The sequence below is a fragment of the Perca fluviatilis genome, chromosome 17 (assembly GCF_010015445.1).
Source record: "Perca fluviatilis chromosome 17, GENO_Pfluv_1.0, whole genome shotgun sequence".
NCBI lineage: Eukaryota > Metazoa > Chordata > Actinopteri > Perciformes > Percidae > Perca > Perca fluviatilis.
Genome location: NC_053128.1, coordinates 18056517 through 18076024, shown reverse-complemented (window position 1 = coordinate 18076024; position 19508 = coordinate 18056517). Strand labels below are relative to the sequence as shown.

Genomic DNA, 19508 nt, shown 5'->3' with positions numbered 1-19508 from the left:
GCTTAACCTAGCTCCGTTTCTGACATGTAGCTAGCTAGATACAAGCTACATAGGTTTCTGACCCCAGCTCACCGTGAGCTGTATTTTATAACAATTAATTAACTTGATCAATTTAAATTGAGTTTGCAGTTGGTTTTCTGGTTAAATTATAAAATAACCGGCTAAAAATGGTGCCAACGATGGTTCGGCCCAACTGTTACGTCCGGTTATGTCCAGTTATAACCATTGGAGAAAGTGCACACCCGAAGCCTGCGCAGTTTACTTTTAAGTGGGTCCGCACCATTTACTACGCCGGCGTACGCCTGTGGGCCGACTTGCCGAGTGGTGTTATGTCACAGTTATCTGAGCTCTCGACAGCAACTGCGGGCTGCGTTGTCATTGGATGATGTCGGTGTGCCGTGACGTCATAGTGTAAACACCCGTATGTGATCGCAGCTTTCTGTCTGGATCATGGACGTATTAAGAGAACGGTCCGGACCGGTGCACAGCACACAGTGGAAACATGTCGGGAAGGAGAGAGCCCAGCGGAGGAACTTCGTTTATTAAATGTACACTTCAGACATAAAGTGACCGTTAATCAGTCCGTGCGCACGGTGGCGTTTTAGCCGAGTTAGCAACTGCTGGGGCCACGTTACTATTTCACGGGAGCGGACCAGTCGGGAGCGAATGGACGGATAAAGACAGACAGCCGGGGATTGATCAGAAGAAAGTAGGAAGGCGGCAGAGGGGTCGGGTAGAGAAAGGGGAGACAGCGTGTGCGTGCTCACAAGACGGGGTAGCTGCTTGCTAGGGGATGTTATCCGTACTGTCTTATGGAAGACTGGTAGCCAGGGCTGTCCTTGGCGGACTCTCTCAGACGGACGGTCGGGACTACAGCCTGATCACCGCCAGTTATGGCTTCGGTAAAGACTTTCGCAAAGGGATCCTGAAGAAAGGGATGTGCTACGGAGATGATGCCTGCTTCATTGCGCGGAACAGGAACGCCGATGTTTTGGGTAAGTTCCCGGCATAAAGCACTGTAACTGCCTTGCAGATGCATGCTATTTTATGTTATGTTCTGTGTTCAGGTGACCTTCAGTTCAGGCTAGCCTGCACGTGCACCGATCCCTCGGATGAAAACACAACAGCAGCCACCCCTCCAAAACAGACCCATAACTTATTTCCCCTTGTCGACGTTATCTTGCTCGTGTTGACCTTATTTCAGATGTTTACAGAAGATCAATGCAGTTGCAATCGTGACATTTTATGCACGAACTGCGATTATGTGCCTTTAGCGGGTATTTCATTTTTAGGTGAAACCCCGGGTGACCTTTCACCTAGATGAGCCCCAACTGAGGAATACACAGCGGTAATATAAGATATTAAACACATCAAATTAGGATGCATATATAAGCTTCATTAAAGGTGGACAGGGCTGAAAAAGCTCTTATTACATCGTCTCAGACTTAACACGACAATGTCTTGCAAAGGTCAGAATGGTTGAGCATGGAGGCAGCCATGTTGCTAATAGCGTCATTAGCCTGCTAGCTTATGTGAGTGTTGCTTTGTCTGCATCGCCCTGTTGACATACTAGACTAACCACGTGGCTTGGTCGACACATAACACGCTGCGTTTTATAGTTTTCAGGCAATGTGCAGTCATACATTGATGCTGGTCCTTCCAGTAGTGCAACAGGAAATTTCAGGGATTCCCAGAGTGTTTTTTGTGTGTAATTTTAGTTTCTTATTTTTTGTTGACTTCCACCTGCAATACAAAGAGAAAACGAAACTAAAGTTGCATGGGTGCGTATTGTTGTCAATACTGATGTTTTCACATACCATATTGTACAGTTGCGGTTTTAAAATTAGGTGTCCAGTTAAGTCATCCAATATCATCTTGGTGAATGTAGATTACTTTGTTAATTAGCTTGTTTTGTCTGAGCTAGATAGTTAACTATCACACAAGACCAAAGTAGCAAGTCTTAAATACGTTTATTTGCAAAGCTGGAACCAGACAGTGTGTCATTCCTTTATCTTTCCTTAGAAATGCATCAAATAATTATCAAAATAGTTGCTTATTTTTCTACTGTATTTTATTGTCGATTGACTAATTGATTAATCAACTAATCTTAAGCATTTGTACGCGGAGGGGTGAGCACCCAAAGAACGACAATTAGATTTAAATTGTTTCTCCTTTTGGTCCATCAGGTGTTGCAGATGGCGTTGGTGGTTGGCGTGACTATGGTGTCGACCCGTCTCAGTTCTCCGCCACATTAATGAGAACCTGTGAGCGACTGGTGAAGGAGGGACGCTTTACTCCCAGTAGTCCAGTGGGTATCCTGACATCTGGCTACTATGAGCTTCTACAGAATAAAGTTCCCCTGCTAGGTGAGTACACAGAGACGCCAAAACATGCACAGAGGATACATTATAGTACACACAGACAGTGGTGGAGTGAGACCCTGCAGAAATCGCCAGGTCGCTGTTTCTCTGTCTGAACACAGCCTTAGAAGTTGAGACTCAGTGACCTTGTGGGGCTAAATGGTGTTAGAGTTCCAAAAAGGTCAAGAATCCATCTGTAACTGACACTGCAGGAGGGTTGAACAGTTTTTTAAAACCGTGCACATGTGACCAAGGTCACATTTCTTCTGAGACTCTGTATCTCTGACTTACAGCCAGCACGTACATACACTGAATGTTAACCTCCTCCTCCCCCCTTATCACGATGTCTGTCAAATGACTTACTTTTATTTTGGGAATCAGTTATAAGGTCTATGCCTGACCTTCCCTGCTCAAGGTTACTTGCACTGTTGGCACCTAAAGCTGCACTCACGGGGGTTTAGGGACAGGCACGGTCCATGACCCTTGAATGTTTTCTCCCCTTTTCATTTGCAAATTGCGTAATAATCTCAACCACCCACTGTGGAACCATGAAGTTGAATCTAATCTAATGAAATTCATGAGGAAGTTGCACACAAAGGCAGTGATGTATTGGTTGAACAGCATTCTACCCCTCTAGAAAAACAAATTCAGCCCGTGCTTATTTTCTGCCTGTCTATCCAAACTTGAAAAGATATACGTTTGCATTTTCACAACTGAACTCCATTTCTTTTTCACTGTTCGCTTGTCAAGTCTATCCATAACCTTATTGTTGACTTGCTCTCCTCATTTTGTAGGGAGCAGCACAGCCTGTATTGTGGTTCTGGATCGACGGAGTCACCGGCTGCACACGTGTAACCTCGGTGACTCAGGTTTCCTGGTGGTTCGGGGAGGAGAGGTGGTTCATCGCTCAGATGAGCAACAGCACTATTTTAACACGCCCTTCCAACTGTCAATCGCTCCTCCTGGAGCTGAAGGGGTGGTGCTCAGTGACAGGTCAGTAGCTCAGTGTTAGATACATCCTTGCAAGTCGTGTGAATGCACTTTAAAGAGAGCTGTATTGTAGATGCGATATTGGTAGCTTTACAACATGCTTACTCTCTCATTGCCAGACCTTCCTCCACAGCGCTGGGGAGGAGGGTCTGGCTAGTCCACATAGCATTCCTGGATAGGAGAAAAATGTATTCTGGTTTATTGGAATTTCTTTAAACCAATCACAATCGTCTTGGGTAGCGCTAAGCGGTGGACGGAGAAACGGTGCCTCTGCAAAATGGCCTTGGGAAGGAACTTTTGGTGAATCATTTGCTCGTTCAAAAGTTGTTTTAGTTGTGCAACAGAGAAGTCAGATTGGCCAGATAGTCTAGCTAGCTGTCTGGATTTACCCTGCAGAGATCTGAGGTGCAGTTAGCCATAGTCCCCATAAATCCACCAGGGTTTAGAATGCCAACACAAAGAAAGCGCAAGGTGAGGGACATCTGGCTGAAAATTTGGGATGCTGGCGGAATTTCCAAAACAATCCAGGAAATAAAACGTTGTCCATATAGACTACAAAATGCTAAATAGGACCTCTCTAATAAAAGTGGATATAACAGTTAAATTGTTCTTTGTAAACTTCAGGGTTGTTGCTGAGCTACTTTCTGGTTCAGCAATTGCTTCCAAACAATTGTTTTAGATAAATGAAGGTAGAGGTGCAAAGATTAATCGATTAGTTGTCAACTATTAAATTAATTGGCAAAATTTTGATAATCGATTGATCATTTTTCACCACTTTCTGGATCAAACAACCAATTGATTAATCGAGAAAATAATCAATTCAATTTTATTTTATTTATAGTATCAAATCATAACAGAGTTATCTTGAGACACTTTACAGATAGAGTAGGTCTAGACCACACTCTATAAATTCCAAAACCCCAACAATTACAGTAATTCCCTCAAGAGCAAGCATTAGCAGTGGCTGTTGCAACAGTGGCGAGGAAAAACTCCCTTTTAGGAAGAAACCTCGGCAGACCCAGACTCTTGATAGGCGGTGTCTGACGGGGCCGGTTGGGGGTGTGATGAACAGTGTCACACAGAACAGAATCAACAGATTAATCGACTCTGAAAATAACCAGATCCATTAGTTGCAGCCCTGAATTGAGTCAAATTTGGATTTGTTAAATCTGCCACATCTTCTCATGTCTGCAGCAAGCATAGTTGCAGTAGGAACTTCCAGACAGTGTTTGCAGAATAAACGAGATCTGCTTCGGTGTCACACTCCTGGCCAAACTAGGCTACGCTGCCTAAGTACTTGATCATCTTTTCTTATATCGCCTTCATGGATATCCTCTCGTATCCTGTTCATAATTTGTGGTTTTGCTTTATATTTAAGTGATTTTAAAGGTAAACACGGCGTCATCTATATTATCATCACAACTTATTAAAATACAACACCTATCCTCACATGTGATGGTGAACAGATGCACATAATTGAAGCGGACTAACACAGAGAGGATGTCAAATAATTCTTTACAAATGTTACCTTTTAAACATTTTGTGTTTTTTTTAGTGCCTGCAACTGCAGCAAAAAAATTTTAAATTTTTCTAAATAAGATCACAAACCCACACACACGTGCATTTTTTACAAACACAAGCAACATGCATACAGGCTTGCCAGGTTACCCAGATAAGATAAGTTAAGATAAAATAGACTTTATTAATCCCGCACTGGGGAAATTCCTGTGCTACAGCAGCTCAAAGAAAAAATGTGGTGTCACAACTTTATTCTGACAATGGCAGCCTTATTAACCAGGGATAAACCTTTCTGTAATCCATTTAGAGCAGTCTCGAGGTCCTGTTTTCTTTATTTCTTTTCCCCCCACTGGTTTAATTCTGTTCTTCTGATGTGAAATAAAGTTTAAGATTTTCGTTCCCTTTTTTTAAGGTACATTTATAGCTCTGGTGTGCCCCCTTAAAATAAAACCCTTCAAGACGAAGCAAATAAACTTAAGTCTTGGTATGGCGCCAGCAAGCAACAGGACCTCAACAAGGACACATAGGGCAGGCTGCTTCCGAGTCAGCCGTCGGATTAAACGCCCAGGCTGCGTCCACTGCCAAGATTTAGCAGAGTGACTTCTGACCTGCTAAATTCCATACTGGAAACTCAGCAGCTCAGGTGCCGCATGCTCCTGTTACACTTGTGACTGATCTTTCCGTACCTGTGTCTGTTTCCTCTAGTCCTGAAGCAGCTGACAGCTCCTCCTTTGACGTGCAGCTCGGTGACATCATCTTGACGGCAACCGACGGCCTGTTTGACAACATGCCAGACTACATGATTCTTCAGGAGCTCAAAAAACTCAAGGTGTTACACATACCGTAGCCAGTTGTATGTAAACATAGGTGCAAATTATTTTTACGTCTTTCAAATGTAATGCTGTTTACTTTCGATAATTTCAGACTACCAACTATGACAGCATCCTGCAGACTGCACAGAGTATTGCAAGGCAAGCTCACGACCTTGCCTACGACCCCAATTATATGTCCCCTTTTGCACAGTTTGCGTGTGACAATGGTCTGAATGTAAGGGGTAAGTATACTTTAAACACCATACTTTAAACTGTGTGTGTGTGTGTGTGTGTGTGTGTGTGTGTGTGTGTGTGTGTGTGTGTGTGTGTGTGTGTGTGTGTGTGTGTGTGTGTGTGTGTGTGTGTGTGTGTGTGTGTGTGTGTGTGTGTGTGTGTGTGTGAGAACAAATTAGGGGATTGAACTGCTAAGTGTTGGCCCAGTTCCTCACACCTTTGTGTCTTGTTCTGCAGGAGGGAAGCCAGATGATATCACAGTGCTGCTGTCCATTGTGGCTGAATATGCAGACTAAAAGTGTGTGTGCGCGTGCGCTTCTCTGGGGCTGATCCTCCCTTCCCCATCTGCCTGAGTCTTCCACCTGCAGCCTTCCCAAAAATGCATTGCATCCTGTGGGCTAACACTGGAGGCCCACCAACACGACACACACTCCTCGCTGCGAAACAGACTTCCACCCATGTACATTTTTTGTTTTCTTCCTCTGTTTTTGTTTTGGTGCTTGAACGGTTGAGGGGAAGCAGGCAGCTAGGACATTGTCATGTTGAGCATGATGCAGAAGGAGTTGAGTACGACAGACTGAGGGATGCCTTTCGGTGTCTCATTGTGTGGCATCACTTTATAAGTGTGTGTGTGTATATGTGTGTGTGTGTGTATAGGTGATGTGACTGAGAGACAGTTCAGAGCCTTCAGTCAAACAGTTTGGATTGACTTAGGGCTTTAAAACCTGGTAGCTCTTGTGTATAAAACGTGATATCATAAGAGGAGTATGCCATGGTTTTGGATTCTTGGGAGAGTAGTTATAGAGTTGACTATTGAACCCAGCTAGCTGTCTGTTGTTCCAGTTTTTAGTCTGTTCCTTGTTGTAAATGTGTTTGAACAATGCATATAGATTGACTGAAGAAGCTGATGTTGGGAATGGATGGGTGTTATTAGAGAATGGGATTTAAGAATTGGGTTTGGGACTGTAAACGATCGAAGAGCTGACTAGTAATTGTGCAGATCAATGAACCTGTAAAGGGAAACCATAACACTTGTTAGAGCTTACATGTGAAGGTGAATCCGTTTTTGTCACTTGGCTAGAGGATCTGTTGGTGCACACATCCCAATAAGTTGTAAATACTTTTGTGTTTGTAGGGCTTCATTTTGGCTTTTCTGTTGTCTCTTCATTGGTTGTTGGAGCAAAGAGCAATTTCGTTACTATTGTGGATGGTGTACACATGCAGTCATAAATATATTTTCTTGTATAGATGTTAATCTTGAAGTGAGCTTTATCAATCCCACACTTCCACTCGCGGAAATGAACAAGAAGATCTTTGCTGAGATTGATCGCTGCAACAGTTGTGTGGTAGAGAGGATGTTAAAAATGTGCGAGTGTAGTATACATGAGAATTGGTTATTGGAATGCGTGGTGTTTTTAATGTTAATTATTTGTTATCTCACACATCTAAAGCTAGCATCTGGGAATGCTTACAATTGCAATGATAGGTCAGGCATGAGTTTAAAGGAAAATATGTATTTTTTTAACGTTATTTAGTTTTAAAAGTAAGAATTTGGAGTGGCTGCTGACATGAAATATTTGTGATTGATTACTTAACAATCTTAAGTGTGTGTGTGTGTGTGTGTGTGTGTGTGTGTGTGTGTGTGTGTGTGTGTGTGTGTGTGTGTGTGTGTGTGTGTGTGTGTGTGTGTGTGTGTGTGTGTGTGTGTGTGTGTGTGTGTGTGTGTGTGTGTGTATTTTGATTTCTCAGTTCCTTATTTCCCTTTACATTTGTTTGCTGCTTCTCAGATGTCTGTATATGACTTGACATGATTTATATGAACATAGTCTCCATGATTGTAATGTGTGTGTTGCATCAAATTACATTAATCAAAGACATTGATAATACTGTTCTACTCATTGATAGTCTGTCCTTTTGTCTAACAGCTCATCCAAGTGGTTTGGACAATGTCTTTACAGTTTAAAGCAGGTGCACCAAAGACTGTCTGTGTATGTCATACACAACACGTTGTTAGAAACATCATACAGCAATACTGTAAATCGCTTGTGCTCTGAATCTTGTGTGATGGCCAGGTGTTTTGGTGGAAATGTTCAGAGGGACATTAAAATGTCTTTTCTATGCCTAAAGTTGTTCTATCAAAGCAAAAGCTGTATTATATTCTTGGTTTAAGTTATATGTGACTGGTTGCAACACAGTATACGACCGATTTTATGAAACCAAAGAAGGAAAGCCATATAAAAACACATGATTAGGGCACTTCTCTGTAAGCCCTGCTGTTACGATAGCATGGTGTTTCTTCCTCATACACCTAATGGACACCATTATTTGAATATTATTTGTCCTACTGTCTGCACTGTTTTTCAGCATGATTTCTGTCTCGGCTATTAGCAGAATTTTATAAAGTCAGTATCACCCAGTTGTCATCTGTTCTTGTTTGGTGGTATATAAAGGTTCTGAACTTGTCTTCAAAGATAGCCCTATGTGTGACAGTCACATGTTACGTTACCCATATGCAGAAGGAGGGGTGGTGAGATAGGTAATGATGCTGTGAACTTGCAGTATGAGGGTGAGCACAATTTCAGCCTTAACAAATAGCCAGACCTGTAACAAAGAGGCCTTTCCTGTCATTGCAAGCTTGTCTCGTCTCGGTCATGTTGCCCAGTGTTTGATGTAAATGACAGTCTGCCCCCATCTTTCTCTCCTGTGAAATTGTTCTCAAAGGTGCTTCTGCAGTCTGTATGGTATGATTGTCCTCTTTTCAGCAAGCAATGTTTGTGTGTATGAAAGATACAACTATGTCTACAGTGTAACAATGCAGGTATACTTTTATGTAAATATGTTTTAAAATATGTACAATATTTAAATAAAGAATCCAGTATTTATACTAAATTTGCTTGAGTATTTTCATGAAGCCGTTTCATCTTCAGAAACAGACTTACTGTTTACATGAGACATCCAATCTTGCAAAGTGATTGACAGCTTTAATAAGGCAGGTTGTGTTACAGTATACTCCAGTGTGGTTGAGAAAATATGAACTATTTTTATCAGCTTCATCCTCTATATCGGATAAATAAAATGTCTCTACTGACAGTGAACGTTCACATTTTCTATGACGACTATGTTAGCTATTCTACTGTTGATGCAAATATTGATGCAGGTCAAAACAGCAGGTACATAATTTTTTTAAGTGTAAAATTAGCTTAAAATCCACAATTTAATACATACCAATGACAAAGTGTATATATGCCCACAGACCTATGTATGCATGTATGTAAGTACATAAGTCAAATTATAAATGCAGGCCTTTTACACATTTTTACATTGTGGTATTTACCACTGGTAAACATGAAGTATATATAAAAGGTTAATTTCACCTGCTCTTCATCTCTTATTACTTATACTAGTTCACTGGTTAAAATATATGTGATTAGCGTGACCATAGAAAGGAACTACTGCTGCATGAGATCTTTAGTACCCTAAAATCATAAAGTGAAGTGAAGTAAAGCCAAATTACGACATCCAGAGTTAGAAAAAGTACATTTAAGTTAGACCACAAAAAAGCTATTTAAAGGTCCCATTACGTGGTGCTCTTAGGATGCTTTTATATAGACCTTAGTGGTCCCCTAATACTGTATCTGAAGTCTCTTTCCCGAAATTCAGCCTTGGTGCAGAATTACAGCCACTAGAGCCAGTCCCACAATGAGCTTTTGGTGCGTTCTTTTTGTCCAACGAAGTCGACCTACGAGTTGTTTTCCGGAGTTACGAACCGGAAGTTGCAAAAAGAACGCCCCGAGGTTGACTCGTCAAGTCGTCTGAACTCAGAGGAGCCCGAGTTCACTTTCAAAGATGGCTACGTCGTGCATCACACGTAGTAAACATTGTGGTTTTCTACAATTTTAAGCACTTTTGTCTTTGTTGTAACCAAATGAAGAAGTCGTACTCATAGCACTGTATACTGCTACCTATAGGCATGTCGCTACAGTCTTTATGAGTTAAATACCGCCTAATTTGTTATGTTGTAGCTTGTGCAGCTGAAATTGGCTAGAGACGCTCGGTTGCTATATGACAACAATGGCTGAGTCTTGAGCAGAAAGCAGAACAGTAGCCTACCCGCGGTTATTCGTTTTTTGACATGGATGTGAGACATCACGCTCGAGCTACTAGTCGCGATTACAAGACAAAAAGAACGCACCATTTCCTTAGTATGTGCCATTTCTGTGTCTGTAGCTATCGAGGAGGGGGGGGGGGGGGGGGGGTGGGGGTGTGGCCTTGACCAACTGCCACTTTGCTCGTTTGAAAGCCTTGATGTCTCTCTCTCATGGGTGGGCCAAATTCTCTGGGCGGGAAAAGCAGAGAGAGGGTAACCAGATCGGCCCATCTGAGCTTTCATTTTGGGTAGAACAGCATACCCAGGGGTAGGTGTAAACCCAGGGCTCGGTTTACACCCAAGGGGGTAAGCTTCGCTTCAGAACTCGAGCCATCATGGCGCCATTTTGTTGCTAACTGGCCATCACCTCCTGTTAGCATTCCGCTGACCGCCATTTTTTTTTTACGTCACTTGACTGAGAATAACTTTACATCCGAAGTGTTTAAAGACTCGATTTGTCCATTGTTTAGTTCTAAAGAAACACAACAACGTATAAAAGGCTCCATTACCTTGTATCTCACGTTATGGCTCCGTAGCAGACGTTTTTGTAAAAATAGGCTAACGATTGTGTCATAACCAAGTGACTTACTGTCGCACAGTAGAGGAATTACCGTATAGTACAGGAGAAGCTCGCAGGCAGTTTCGACTTACATTAGCTGTTTAGGTTTAATTACTAATGTTAACTAGCATGTTAGTTAGCAATAATTAGCCTGTGCTTATGTTATCTCCTTACATATACCTACACTCTCCGTCTCTGTAAGATTGGGAATGATTGAGATTTCTCTTGGCACAGCTACCAGAACACTTACAACTTTCAGACACGTTGCTCACGTCACATTTACACGGTCTCTCTCAGTTGGAGGCTGCGCAGTAAAGCTGGCCATCACCGGAAAAGTGCTTCTAATAGCCTTCACTGGTCTCCGTCCAGAGCAACGGGCTCTGTTGGTCCATTATATATATGTCAATGTTTACACCTATCGCCATTTCTAACCACTGGGGGACCATAGGCAGGCTGGGGGAACGCATATTAATGTTAAAAAAAAACTCATAAAATGAAATTTTCATGCCATGGGACCTTTAATAACAGGAGTAAATACTGTGATTTTCAGCAGTAGATGGCAGTGTAGAGTTATAGGATAGGATGCCATGTTACTAATCTGCTCCAGTTTCTCTTCCTGTAGCCAACAAGGAAACTAGAAAGAAGGACCAGTCATACGTCATTATAATCGTGCATTGGGGCGGGCATGGCAAGTCTCACTATAACCCATCATCATATCTGTGTTGTTTCACATTTGAGTGAAAAATGCATCCACAAGCAAAACACATTATGTGACGTTGACTGATGTTTCTTTATATAAATATGTGCATTTGTTTTCCTTGTTATTACTATTCATTACTTATGAGTAATGCCTGTTCCTTCTTTCTAGTTTCCTCGGTAGCTACCGGCTACCAAATAACTTCTAATATAGGCGGCTACCTACATTCTTGCTGACAGCAGAGATTCGGGCATAATATAAATAGGTGTTTGTCAGCTGACATTTGTGTGATGCTAGCTTGTTAGCTTCGGTGTTAGCAGGAAGATACTGCACTCATTTCGCGTTTCTCGAACTAGCTGCGTTTGCTCTTTAATAGTTTGACCATTTCTTGTTTGACCTGAACATTGATTATGTGACCAAAGCGAGAAGGTTTAGTATGAAAGAAATGATCTAACGCGTTATAGCACTGGCGAGCTAGCAGCCAGGAATCAAATCTTCCTGGCAGCCGTAGCTAATTTAGCTGTGACACATGTGACAGTTGTTATTATACATCCATGATGACTGCAGGTTAACGTTAGCTAACCAACGGGAGTCTTCATGGAAAGTTTTACAGTGTTAGCTAGCTAAGCTTTCAAGATTGGTCGGAAGGGTGAGTTATGTGAACTCCCTGTAGACTCGGAGCGGCTCCTGCTGAGATAAATGTTGATTAAATGGCAACAATTGAGCAGGGCAATGGACTTGACTTGCGGAGCTGCACAGATAAGCTGACAGATAATGGGAAAGGCAGCTCACATGCATCCGACCCAGAGGTAAACGGTGACCCCGGGGAGACTCAGGTGGATAAGTACGGATTCACAGGAGGAGCCCAGCAGCACACCGGAAAATTGTAAGTGGACCTTCATAAGGCTAAATGTTTCCTAAAATATATGAATGAAGTGTTTTTCCACAGACTGCCCCACAGATTCAGATTTTTCTTCTGAACACTGGTAAAGGGGAACATAAAACGTTAAATCTCTCCTTCCTCCTTGGATTTGTGGAGTCATCAGTCTATGTAGCTAGAGATACCTGCTGTCATTTGAATGACTTTTCTATGTGGACTGCTAGTTACTACAGGTCATATTTTTGTCATATGTCACATTATAGTGAAACGGGATGGAATTAAAAGTTTAAAATATTCACCAAAACTCAACAAAAATATATTTTCTCATTCTGATTGCTGTAGTAGCTGCCAATAGTGGGCTGCTAGTTACTACAGGTCATATTTTTGTCATATGTCACATTATAGTGAAACGGGATGAAATTAAAAGAAAATTTATTTTTGTTGAGTTTTGGGGAATATTTTAAACTTTTAATTCCATCCTGTTTCACTATAATGTGACATATGAAAAAAAAAAGTGACCTGTAGTAACTAGCAGTCCACCATTGGCAGCTACTACAGGAATCAGAATGAGAAAATGTCTTTTTATAGATTTTTGGTGAATATTTTATACTTTTAATTCCATCCCGTTTCACTATAATGTGACATATGACAAAATTATGACCTGTAGTAACTAGCTGCCCACCATTGGCAGCTACTACAGCAATCAGAATGAGAAAATATATTTTTGTTGAGTTTTGGTGAATATTTTAAACTTTTAATTCCATCCCGTTTCACTATAATGTGACATATGACAAAATTATGACCTGTAGTAACTAGCAGCCCACTATTGGCAGCTACTACAGCAATCAGAATGAGAAAATGTATTTTTGTTGAGTTTTGGTGAATATTTTAATCTTTTTAATTTCATACTGTTTCACTATAATGTGACATATGACAAAATTATGACCTGTAGTAACTAGCTGCCCACTATTGGCAGCTACTACAGCAATCAGAATGAGAAAAAGTCCTTTTTATAGAATTTTGGTGATTTCTTTCCTGAAAGAATCCCAGTAGTCTATGTCACCAGCCTGAGCAATGTAATTTGTAGACGGTCCCTAACTCAGCCAACAGCCGGAACATAGATTGAAGTGCTGTTTTCGCTTGTAAATCGGTAGTGACAACAAATACCATTGTGATTTTTTTTTTTTTTGATACAATGTCCTAAACTGTCCTCAACATACTACACTAGTAATGTAGTGGAATTTTATTGAAGACACTGAATGGGGGTAGGTCGAAAACGAATATCCTGCGAATATCAAACCTGCTGCTAACTTATACCCGCTCCAATTTTGTCAATGAATTTGTGGGGCCCCAGGTTGGGAACCACTGACATAGACCACTGTTCTATAGTAGTCTGTATTCCTTGTTCCTTGCTCGTCGTCCGTCTGGCATCTAACAGAGAGACCACACTTGTGTGCTGGTCTCTTTTCACTGACTTCCAGTATGGTATTGATTTTAAGATCTTAATGGTTCTTTTTAAAGGTACTTAATGGGTTTGCCAGTCCAAAGATGCTGTGTGTGTGTGTGTGTGTGTGTGTGTGTGTGTGTGTGTGTGTGTGTGTGTGTGTGTGTGTGTGTGTGTGTGTGTGTGTGTGTGTGTGTGTGTGTGTGTGTGTGTGTGTGTGTGTGTGTGTGATTGAGCATTTGCTGTTGTGCCTCCTAGAATTTCTTCTTTGTCATTTGTACCTTCATTATGTCCCAGTTTGTATACTATATCTGTGTTGCTTACATGGCTAAATTTCAACGGTGCCTTGGAAAATGTACAGCACTTTGGTGACGACTTGAAAAAGTGTCTCGCTTGACTTGATTTTGACCAAATGCTGACAGTGGAAGAACTGAGCAAACCATGCAGCTTGGGCTCGTGGTCCGCCATAAGATATTTAGTGGTGTGTTCTAATTTAAAGACATGAAGGAAACCGTCCCAATCATTGCTCTTTAACTTTATTAGCCTAGTTCAGCTAAGTAGCTGTGGTATCGTATAGAGATTAGTGATTGAACTTCCTTTAGCTTTTCATGCAAAAGCATGTCAGTCAGCTCTTTCAATTCATTTGTTTAAATTTGTTTGCCAAAACGACCGGGCATGTTGTTTGGTAGATCAGGACGGGAAAGTGTGTGCATAACAATATGACAGCTCTGATCTTCGAGAGGACTGAGTGAAGTGAGATATTGGTGTAAGTTTTGTGTACAAGGTCAACTAGGGGAACGTTCCACAGCTTCCTGTTTTCCTTGTACCTCGCTGCCGATGGCAAGTGTTCTACTGTTTTGTCTGAGGTTAGGTTTCCTGTGTGGACAAGGAAGAGATGATCCCCTGTCCCGCCCCCTCTGAAGACAGGTTTGCCCTGTCATGAGTACAGGGAAGTGACACAGTACAGTAAAGCCATTGTTTATTTGTATGAAAGTAATTTGTTTGCTTTTATCAGTGACATTGTCTCCTATCTGCACAGTGCTGAAGAAATCCCAATTGAGGTGCTGAGGCAGCGGGAGGCAAAATGGCTGGAGATGCTCAACAGCTGGGACAAGTGGATGGCCAAAAAACACAAGAAGGTGTGCTTTATAAACTAAACTGAGTAAATAAAGTCTGACTTCACATCTTTCTTTCTTTGTAATGAAAATGTGCACTTTGCAGGAGTTCATCCAATGTGCACTGGCTGTTTTGGAGCATAAACATGGTTGTTGTGGCATGGACTAAACAATATAAATGTGTATCAAAAACTGAACTTGGAAACCTGTGATCATTCCATCATCAGGCCAATTTTTTTTTTTATCTCTGATGAACAGTTGCCTGCCATGTTGCAGTCAGTGGCATGTTTGCTGCAGTATTTACAGTACTGTTTTCCAATGTCTGTATTCCGTTCTCCTGTTCTTCCTTTCTCTTGCTTTCTCTTGCTTTCTGCAGGCTCTTGAGTAACTGTGCATGTGTTGAATAACAGGTGAAAGAGCGCTGTCAGAAGGGGATCCCTCCATCCCTGCGTGGCCGGGCCTGGCTCTACCTCACCGGGGGCAAAGTGAGAAGGGAGCAAAACCAGGGCAAATTCCAGGTCAGTTGTATATATGTGATCCCTGCTGTCATCAAGCTATTTGACTTAAAAAACATACTTTTTCATGTCTGGAACAAATCATACTCACTCAAAGTACTGAGGAGTGTTTTGCAAAATATGGATGCGAAATGAATAATATTTATTAATGGTACATGTACGTATACTTGTAATTCAAGTTTCAACTAGTTTTAACAATAGTACACTAGTACCCAAACTCCTGGAGAGGGGCTGGACTCTTACAAGGCTTATAACTTACTGAAGTTTCAGAATTGCCTGCATTATAAAATTCCTATTAAAAAGTGAAATTTAATTTGCAATGTTGCAAAAGCTGACAAATTTATGTTGTGTTTTTAGGAACTGGACAGTCAGTCAGGAGATCCTAAATGGATAGATATTATTGAGCGGGACCTCCATCGACAGTTCCCCTTCCATGAAATGTTTGCAGCGAGGGGAGGTCATGGGTAAGCACTGCCTTCTAAAGGCATGTCATGATGTCCATTGTTGTGTTAATGTGGCTGAACATAGTTTCTGAATATCATTTATATATGCTCATACATTCAGGCAGCAAGACCTGCTCCGCGTGTTGAAGGCATATACTCTGCATCGTCCGGAAGAGGGTTATTGTCAGGCTCAGGCTCCCATTGCTGCTGTACTCCTCATGCATATGCCAGCAGAGGTGAAAACGCACACTAACGATTCAACCAATTCTTTTTCATTTCACATTTTACCATACTAAATGCAGACCCTTGGTCCCTTTCTTTGTCCTAGGATGCATTCTGGGTTCTTGTCCAGATCTGTGAGAAATACCTTCCAGGATACTACAGTACAGGGCTGGTAAGGGTCCAGACAGACACACTGTCATATCATTTTGAAAAGAGGACCTTAATATCATAAGAAGAGCTTAAGTACTACCTGTAACAGGATTACATATTAATAGTGTTCAGCATGTCAATTATTTTCTATCCAAACCCTATAAATATTGCTAAAATTAATCTATTGTGAGCAAAATAAACTGCAAATACTGTAGCAATGCCCAAGAACACTGGCTTTCTGAAGACTGCATTTCTGCCACATTATAGGACGGAATCCCTGCATTCATTCATATTTTCCAGAAATGACACTGCCCAAGATGTATTGCCCACATAGATTCTCCCTCAGTATTTAAGCTTCTTGAAAGCATCGACTGATTTAACCGGCTAAACGGAAGCCAAAATTGTCAGTTTTTGGAGTCAGTACATGTTATTTTATGTGGCTGGTGTTGGTGTTAGATCTGATGTGCTAACGACCTAATAAATAGGAGGAGGTGACCAGACTACAAGGACGAGATAATCAGAAAATTAGATTAAGCAAAGAGAAAAGCACTCTCTCTCTCTCTCTCTGCTCTCTCTCTCTCTCGCTCTCTCTCTCCCTCTCTCCACTGACTGCTGTTTCATGTTGTCTCCACAGGAGGCGATCCAGCTGGACGGGGAGATCCTGTATGCTCTGCTGCGGCGGGTGTCTCCTGTGGCCCACCGTCACCTGAAGAAGCACAAGCTGGAGCCCATCCTGTACATGACCGAGTGGTACATGTGCGCCTTCTCTCGGACTCTGCCGTGGGCCTCAGTGCTGCGTGTCTGGGACATGTTCCTTTGTGAGGGTGAGACACCACACGTGTAAAACATTCACTGATATATTATTGTACGGCACATGAAGAAGAAAAAAAACATATCAGAAGTGGTTTTCCCTGACCTGACAAGTCACCCTTACAGAGATTATGTCATGAATGAATGTATATTATAATGTGTTTCAAATAAATAGAAGTGAAAATATGACTTTTAGCTCATAGACAGCAGCTTTGTTTGATGTAGTACACTTGAGGATTGTTTTACAGGTAAAACACCAGATTTAAATACACAATAGCAGTATTTATTTTCCTCCAGGCCCTGTCATGTGCTTATTATCCTCCTGTGTAATTTGACCTGTAAAACACCAGGATGAGGAATATGAGAATATATATGAAGTAGTTCACCAAGCTGCAAGATTGTTGCAATCAATCCAAGTGGCTACACCATAGTTATTCATCTAAATATCCACTTAAAGTGCTAATATTATGCTCATTTTCTACTACCTCATGAAGATCATTGAGAGAACACCAAGGGTTTGCAGTGCTATCAAAAAAGCAAAGGGTGGCTACTTTGAGGAATCTAAAATTTAAGACATGTTTTCAGTTATTTCACACTTTTTTGTTAAGTACTAATTTCACGTGTTCATTCATAGTTTTGATGCCTTCAGTGAGAATCTACAATGTAAATAGTCATGAAAATAAAGAAAACACATTGAATGAGAAGGTGTGTCCAAACTTTTGGCCTGTACTGTATTTGTTGTACTGCACATTGCTGCAGCTCTTCTTTTCACCCTGTGTGTTGAGCTCTCCGTTTTAGCTACTGAGTGAGGCATCACACTTCTGTTCCATCTTTGTTGGGAGTCGCACATGCGCAGTACCTAGGTAAGGACTACTAGCCGGTCAGAAGCAGAGTATGAGGGTGTGCCACGCTAGCAGCTAGGCGAGCATTATAACGTGTGTTACACGTTCGTCACAGAAGCAAAGGCTGGACTGCAATAGGACAGTTTGGAGCAGTTTGTGAACAGTGTTTTCTGTTGGAGATGGTAAGTCCCTTTGGGGTGGACTTTGGGCTTTTTCACTTTTGTAAACCTAATAACGTGCACAAAAAACATATATAACACAATAAAGGAAAGGGAAAAAGCCAAAAAGCATAATTTGAGCACTTTAAATGAATTGGTCTCCAGCAGTTATGTGCTCTCAGATGGTCTATCTATTGAAAGTGTCGATTGCTGCTCTAGCTGCATGTTGTCTTGTGTGATGCTGTTCTCAGGAGTAAAGATCCTCTTTCGAGTGGGCCTGGTTCTCCTGAAATGCATGTTGGGATCCCAAGAGAAACTGAAGGCCTGTCAAGGTCTCTATGAAACAATGGAGCTGCTCCGAGCTATACAGCCACAGTACATGCAAGAAGTCTTCCTGGTGCACGAGGTACAGTTAAACTCTGTCATTGTTTTAGTCTTTGTTATCCATTTTATTGTTTTGACCTAGCACCTACTGCACACACTCGTTTGACTTTGCCCTCCTCTGGTTGCAACAGCGATATAAAAAGACTTAACCTGTAATGTGCTGTAGTACTTGAACCATTAAACCCAGGCATTACTCGCATGTGATTTACGTTTATTCTCCACTTGCGTTTCAGATTATTGAGTTAGTGGTGTCTGAGAAAGACATTGAGAAGGAACACCATGCTCAGCTGCGGCGCTGGAAGGAGACCCATGGAGATCTACACTGCAAGTCTCCTCCCAGGATGCACGGCGCTAAGGCCATCATGACTGCCGAGCCGCCCAGTCGTCAGGACCTGAGACAGAGACCCACAATTATTGTGGAATCTCCCTTGGCACCCAAGACAGTTGGGAAGAGAGAAGAGGACGCCAAAGAAAGTGGAAAGACTGAAGAAGAAAAACAGAAGAAATCAATCCCACTGCCACAGGAGACTGTTATTCCTTACCGCCCTCCCACTGACCCCTCACCTCTCCTCAAACACTTGACTGTACAAGGGTCCAAAGAGAGTCTGAGCAGTGCAGACCATGACACTTACCTGTAGCAGGGTAAGTATCACCAGTTTACTAACATAAATCATTCCATACAGCCTTTGCTAACTTACTAACGCTCACAGTTTTCAGTCAAAGTTCTCGCATGTCACAGTGACACGAGAAACCTTTCTTTGACTTATTTTATCTGTGGTAGTCATGACTGTGACAGCTTTTTATTAAAATGGCTATTTTTACAATCAAGAAAAAAGTTATCGTGTTTTCAAAGCTGGCAAAAATGCCATTGCTCAGACTGCTAAGCAGTCACTGTAATGCTGAACACATTTTCGCTGTCATTTCATTTATACAGGTTTCTATTTACTCTACTTTTAACTACGTTGTCATTGAAATTTAGAATAAAAGTGTATGGAACTCAGAAATGTGTAATTGTCAGGGAGCAACAACAGATGGCGACTGTGTGTCCTGTGCACACGTGTTTGAGGTTTTATCCTGTTGATCTATTAGCTTCATATGACTGAACATGTAGAGATATACCCTCGCTAACTCACTGTTAACAGCTACTGCTGCTATTTACCTCCTTGAATTTTAAATGTACCTCCTAGATTCTTTCTTTTGTTATAAATGAAGTTGGATTTTGTCTTGA

The 19508-nt window shown here is 41.6% G+C and overlaps 2 protein-coding genes across 2 annotated transcripts; both read left to right on the top strand.

Moving 5' to 3' along the window:
- The first annotated feature begins 400 nt into the window (after positions 1-400).
- Positions 401-8803, top strand: LOC120545367 (protein phosphatase PTC7 homolog). Its single transcript, XM_039779614.1, has 6 exons — positions 401-995; positions 2187-2366; positions 3155-3353; positions 5574-5697; positions 5793-5922; positions 6152-8803. The coding sequence occupies exons 1-6, from the start codon at positions 794-796 to the stop codon at positions 6208-6210; spliced, it is 894 nt and encodes a 297-aa protein (XP_039635548.1). The 5' UTR covers positions 401-793; the 3' UTR covers positions 6211-8803.
- Positions 8804-12027: 3224 nt separating this feature from the next.
- Positions 12028-19508, top strand: tbc1d10ab (TBC1 domain family, member 10Ab). The gene is made up of 9 exons (XM_039780787.1): positions 12028-12203; positions 14681-14780; positions 15167-15274; positions 15629-15735; positions 15836-15950; positions 16043-16108; positions 16721-16910; positions 18148-18302; positions 18514-19508. Exons 1-9 carry the CDS (start codon positions 12028-12030, stop codon positions 18916-18918), a joined length of 1422 nt encoding a protein of 473 aa, XP_039636721.1. The 3' UTR covers positions 18919-19508.

Excerpts from the sequence above, each read along its gene's own strand:
- tbc1d10ab (XM_039780787.1), top strand. The coding sequence starts at position 12,028 with ATGGCAACAATTGAGCAGGGCAATGGACTTGACTTGCGGAGCTGCACA. Across the intron at positions 14,781-15,166 it reads TGGCCAAAAAACACAAGAAG|GTGAAAGAGCGCTGTCAGAA; the intron begins GTGTGCTTTATA and ends GTTGAATAACAG. Across the intron at positions 18,303-18,513 it reads AAGTCTTCCTGGTGCACGAG|ATTATTGAGTTAGTGGTGTC; the intron begins GTACAGTTAAAC and ends CTTGCGTTTCAG.
- LOC120545367 (XM_039779614.1), top strand. The coding sequence starts at position 794 with ATGTTATCCGTACTGTCTTATGGAAGACTGGTAGCCAGGGCTGTCCTT. Across the intron at positions 5,698-5,792 it reads AGGAGCTCAAAAAACTCAAG|ACTACCAACTATGACAGCAT; the intron begins GTGTTACACATA and ends CGATAATTTCAG. Across the intron at positions 5,923-6,151 it reads CAATGGTCTGAATGTAAGGG|GAGGGAAGCCAGATGATATC; the intron begins GTAAGTATACTT and ends CTTGTTCTGCAG.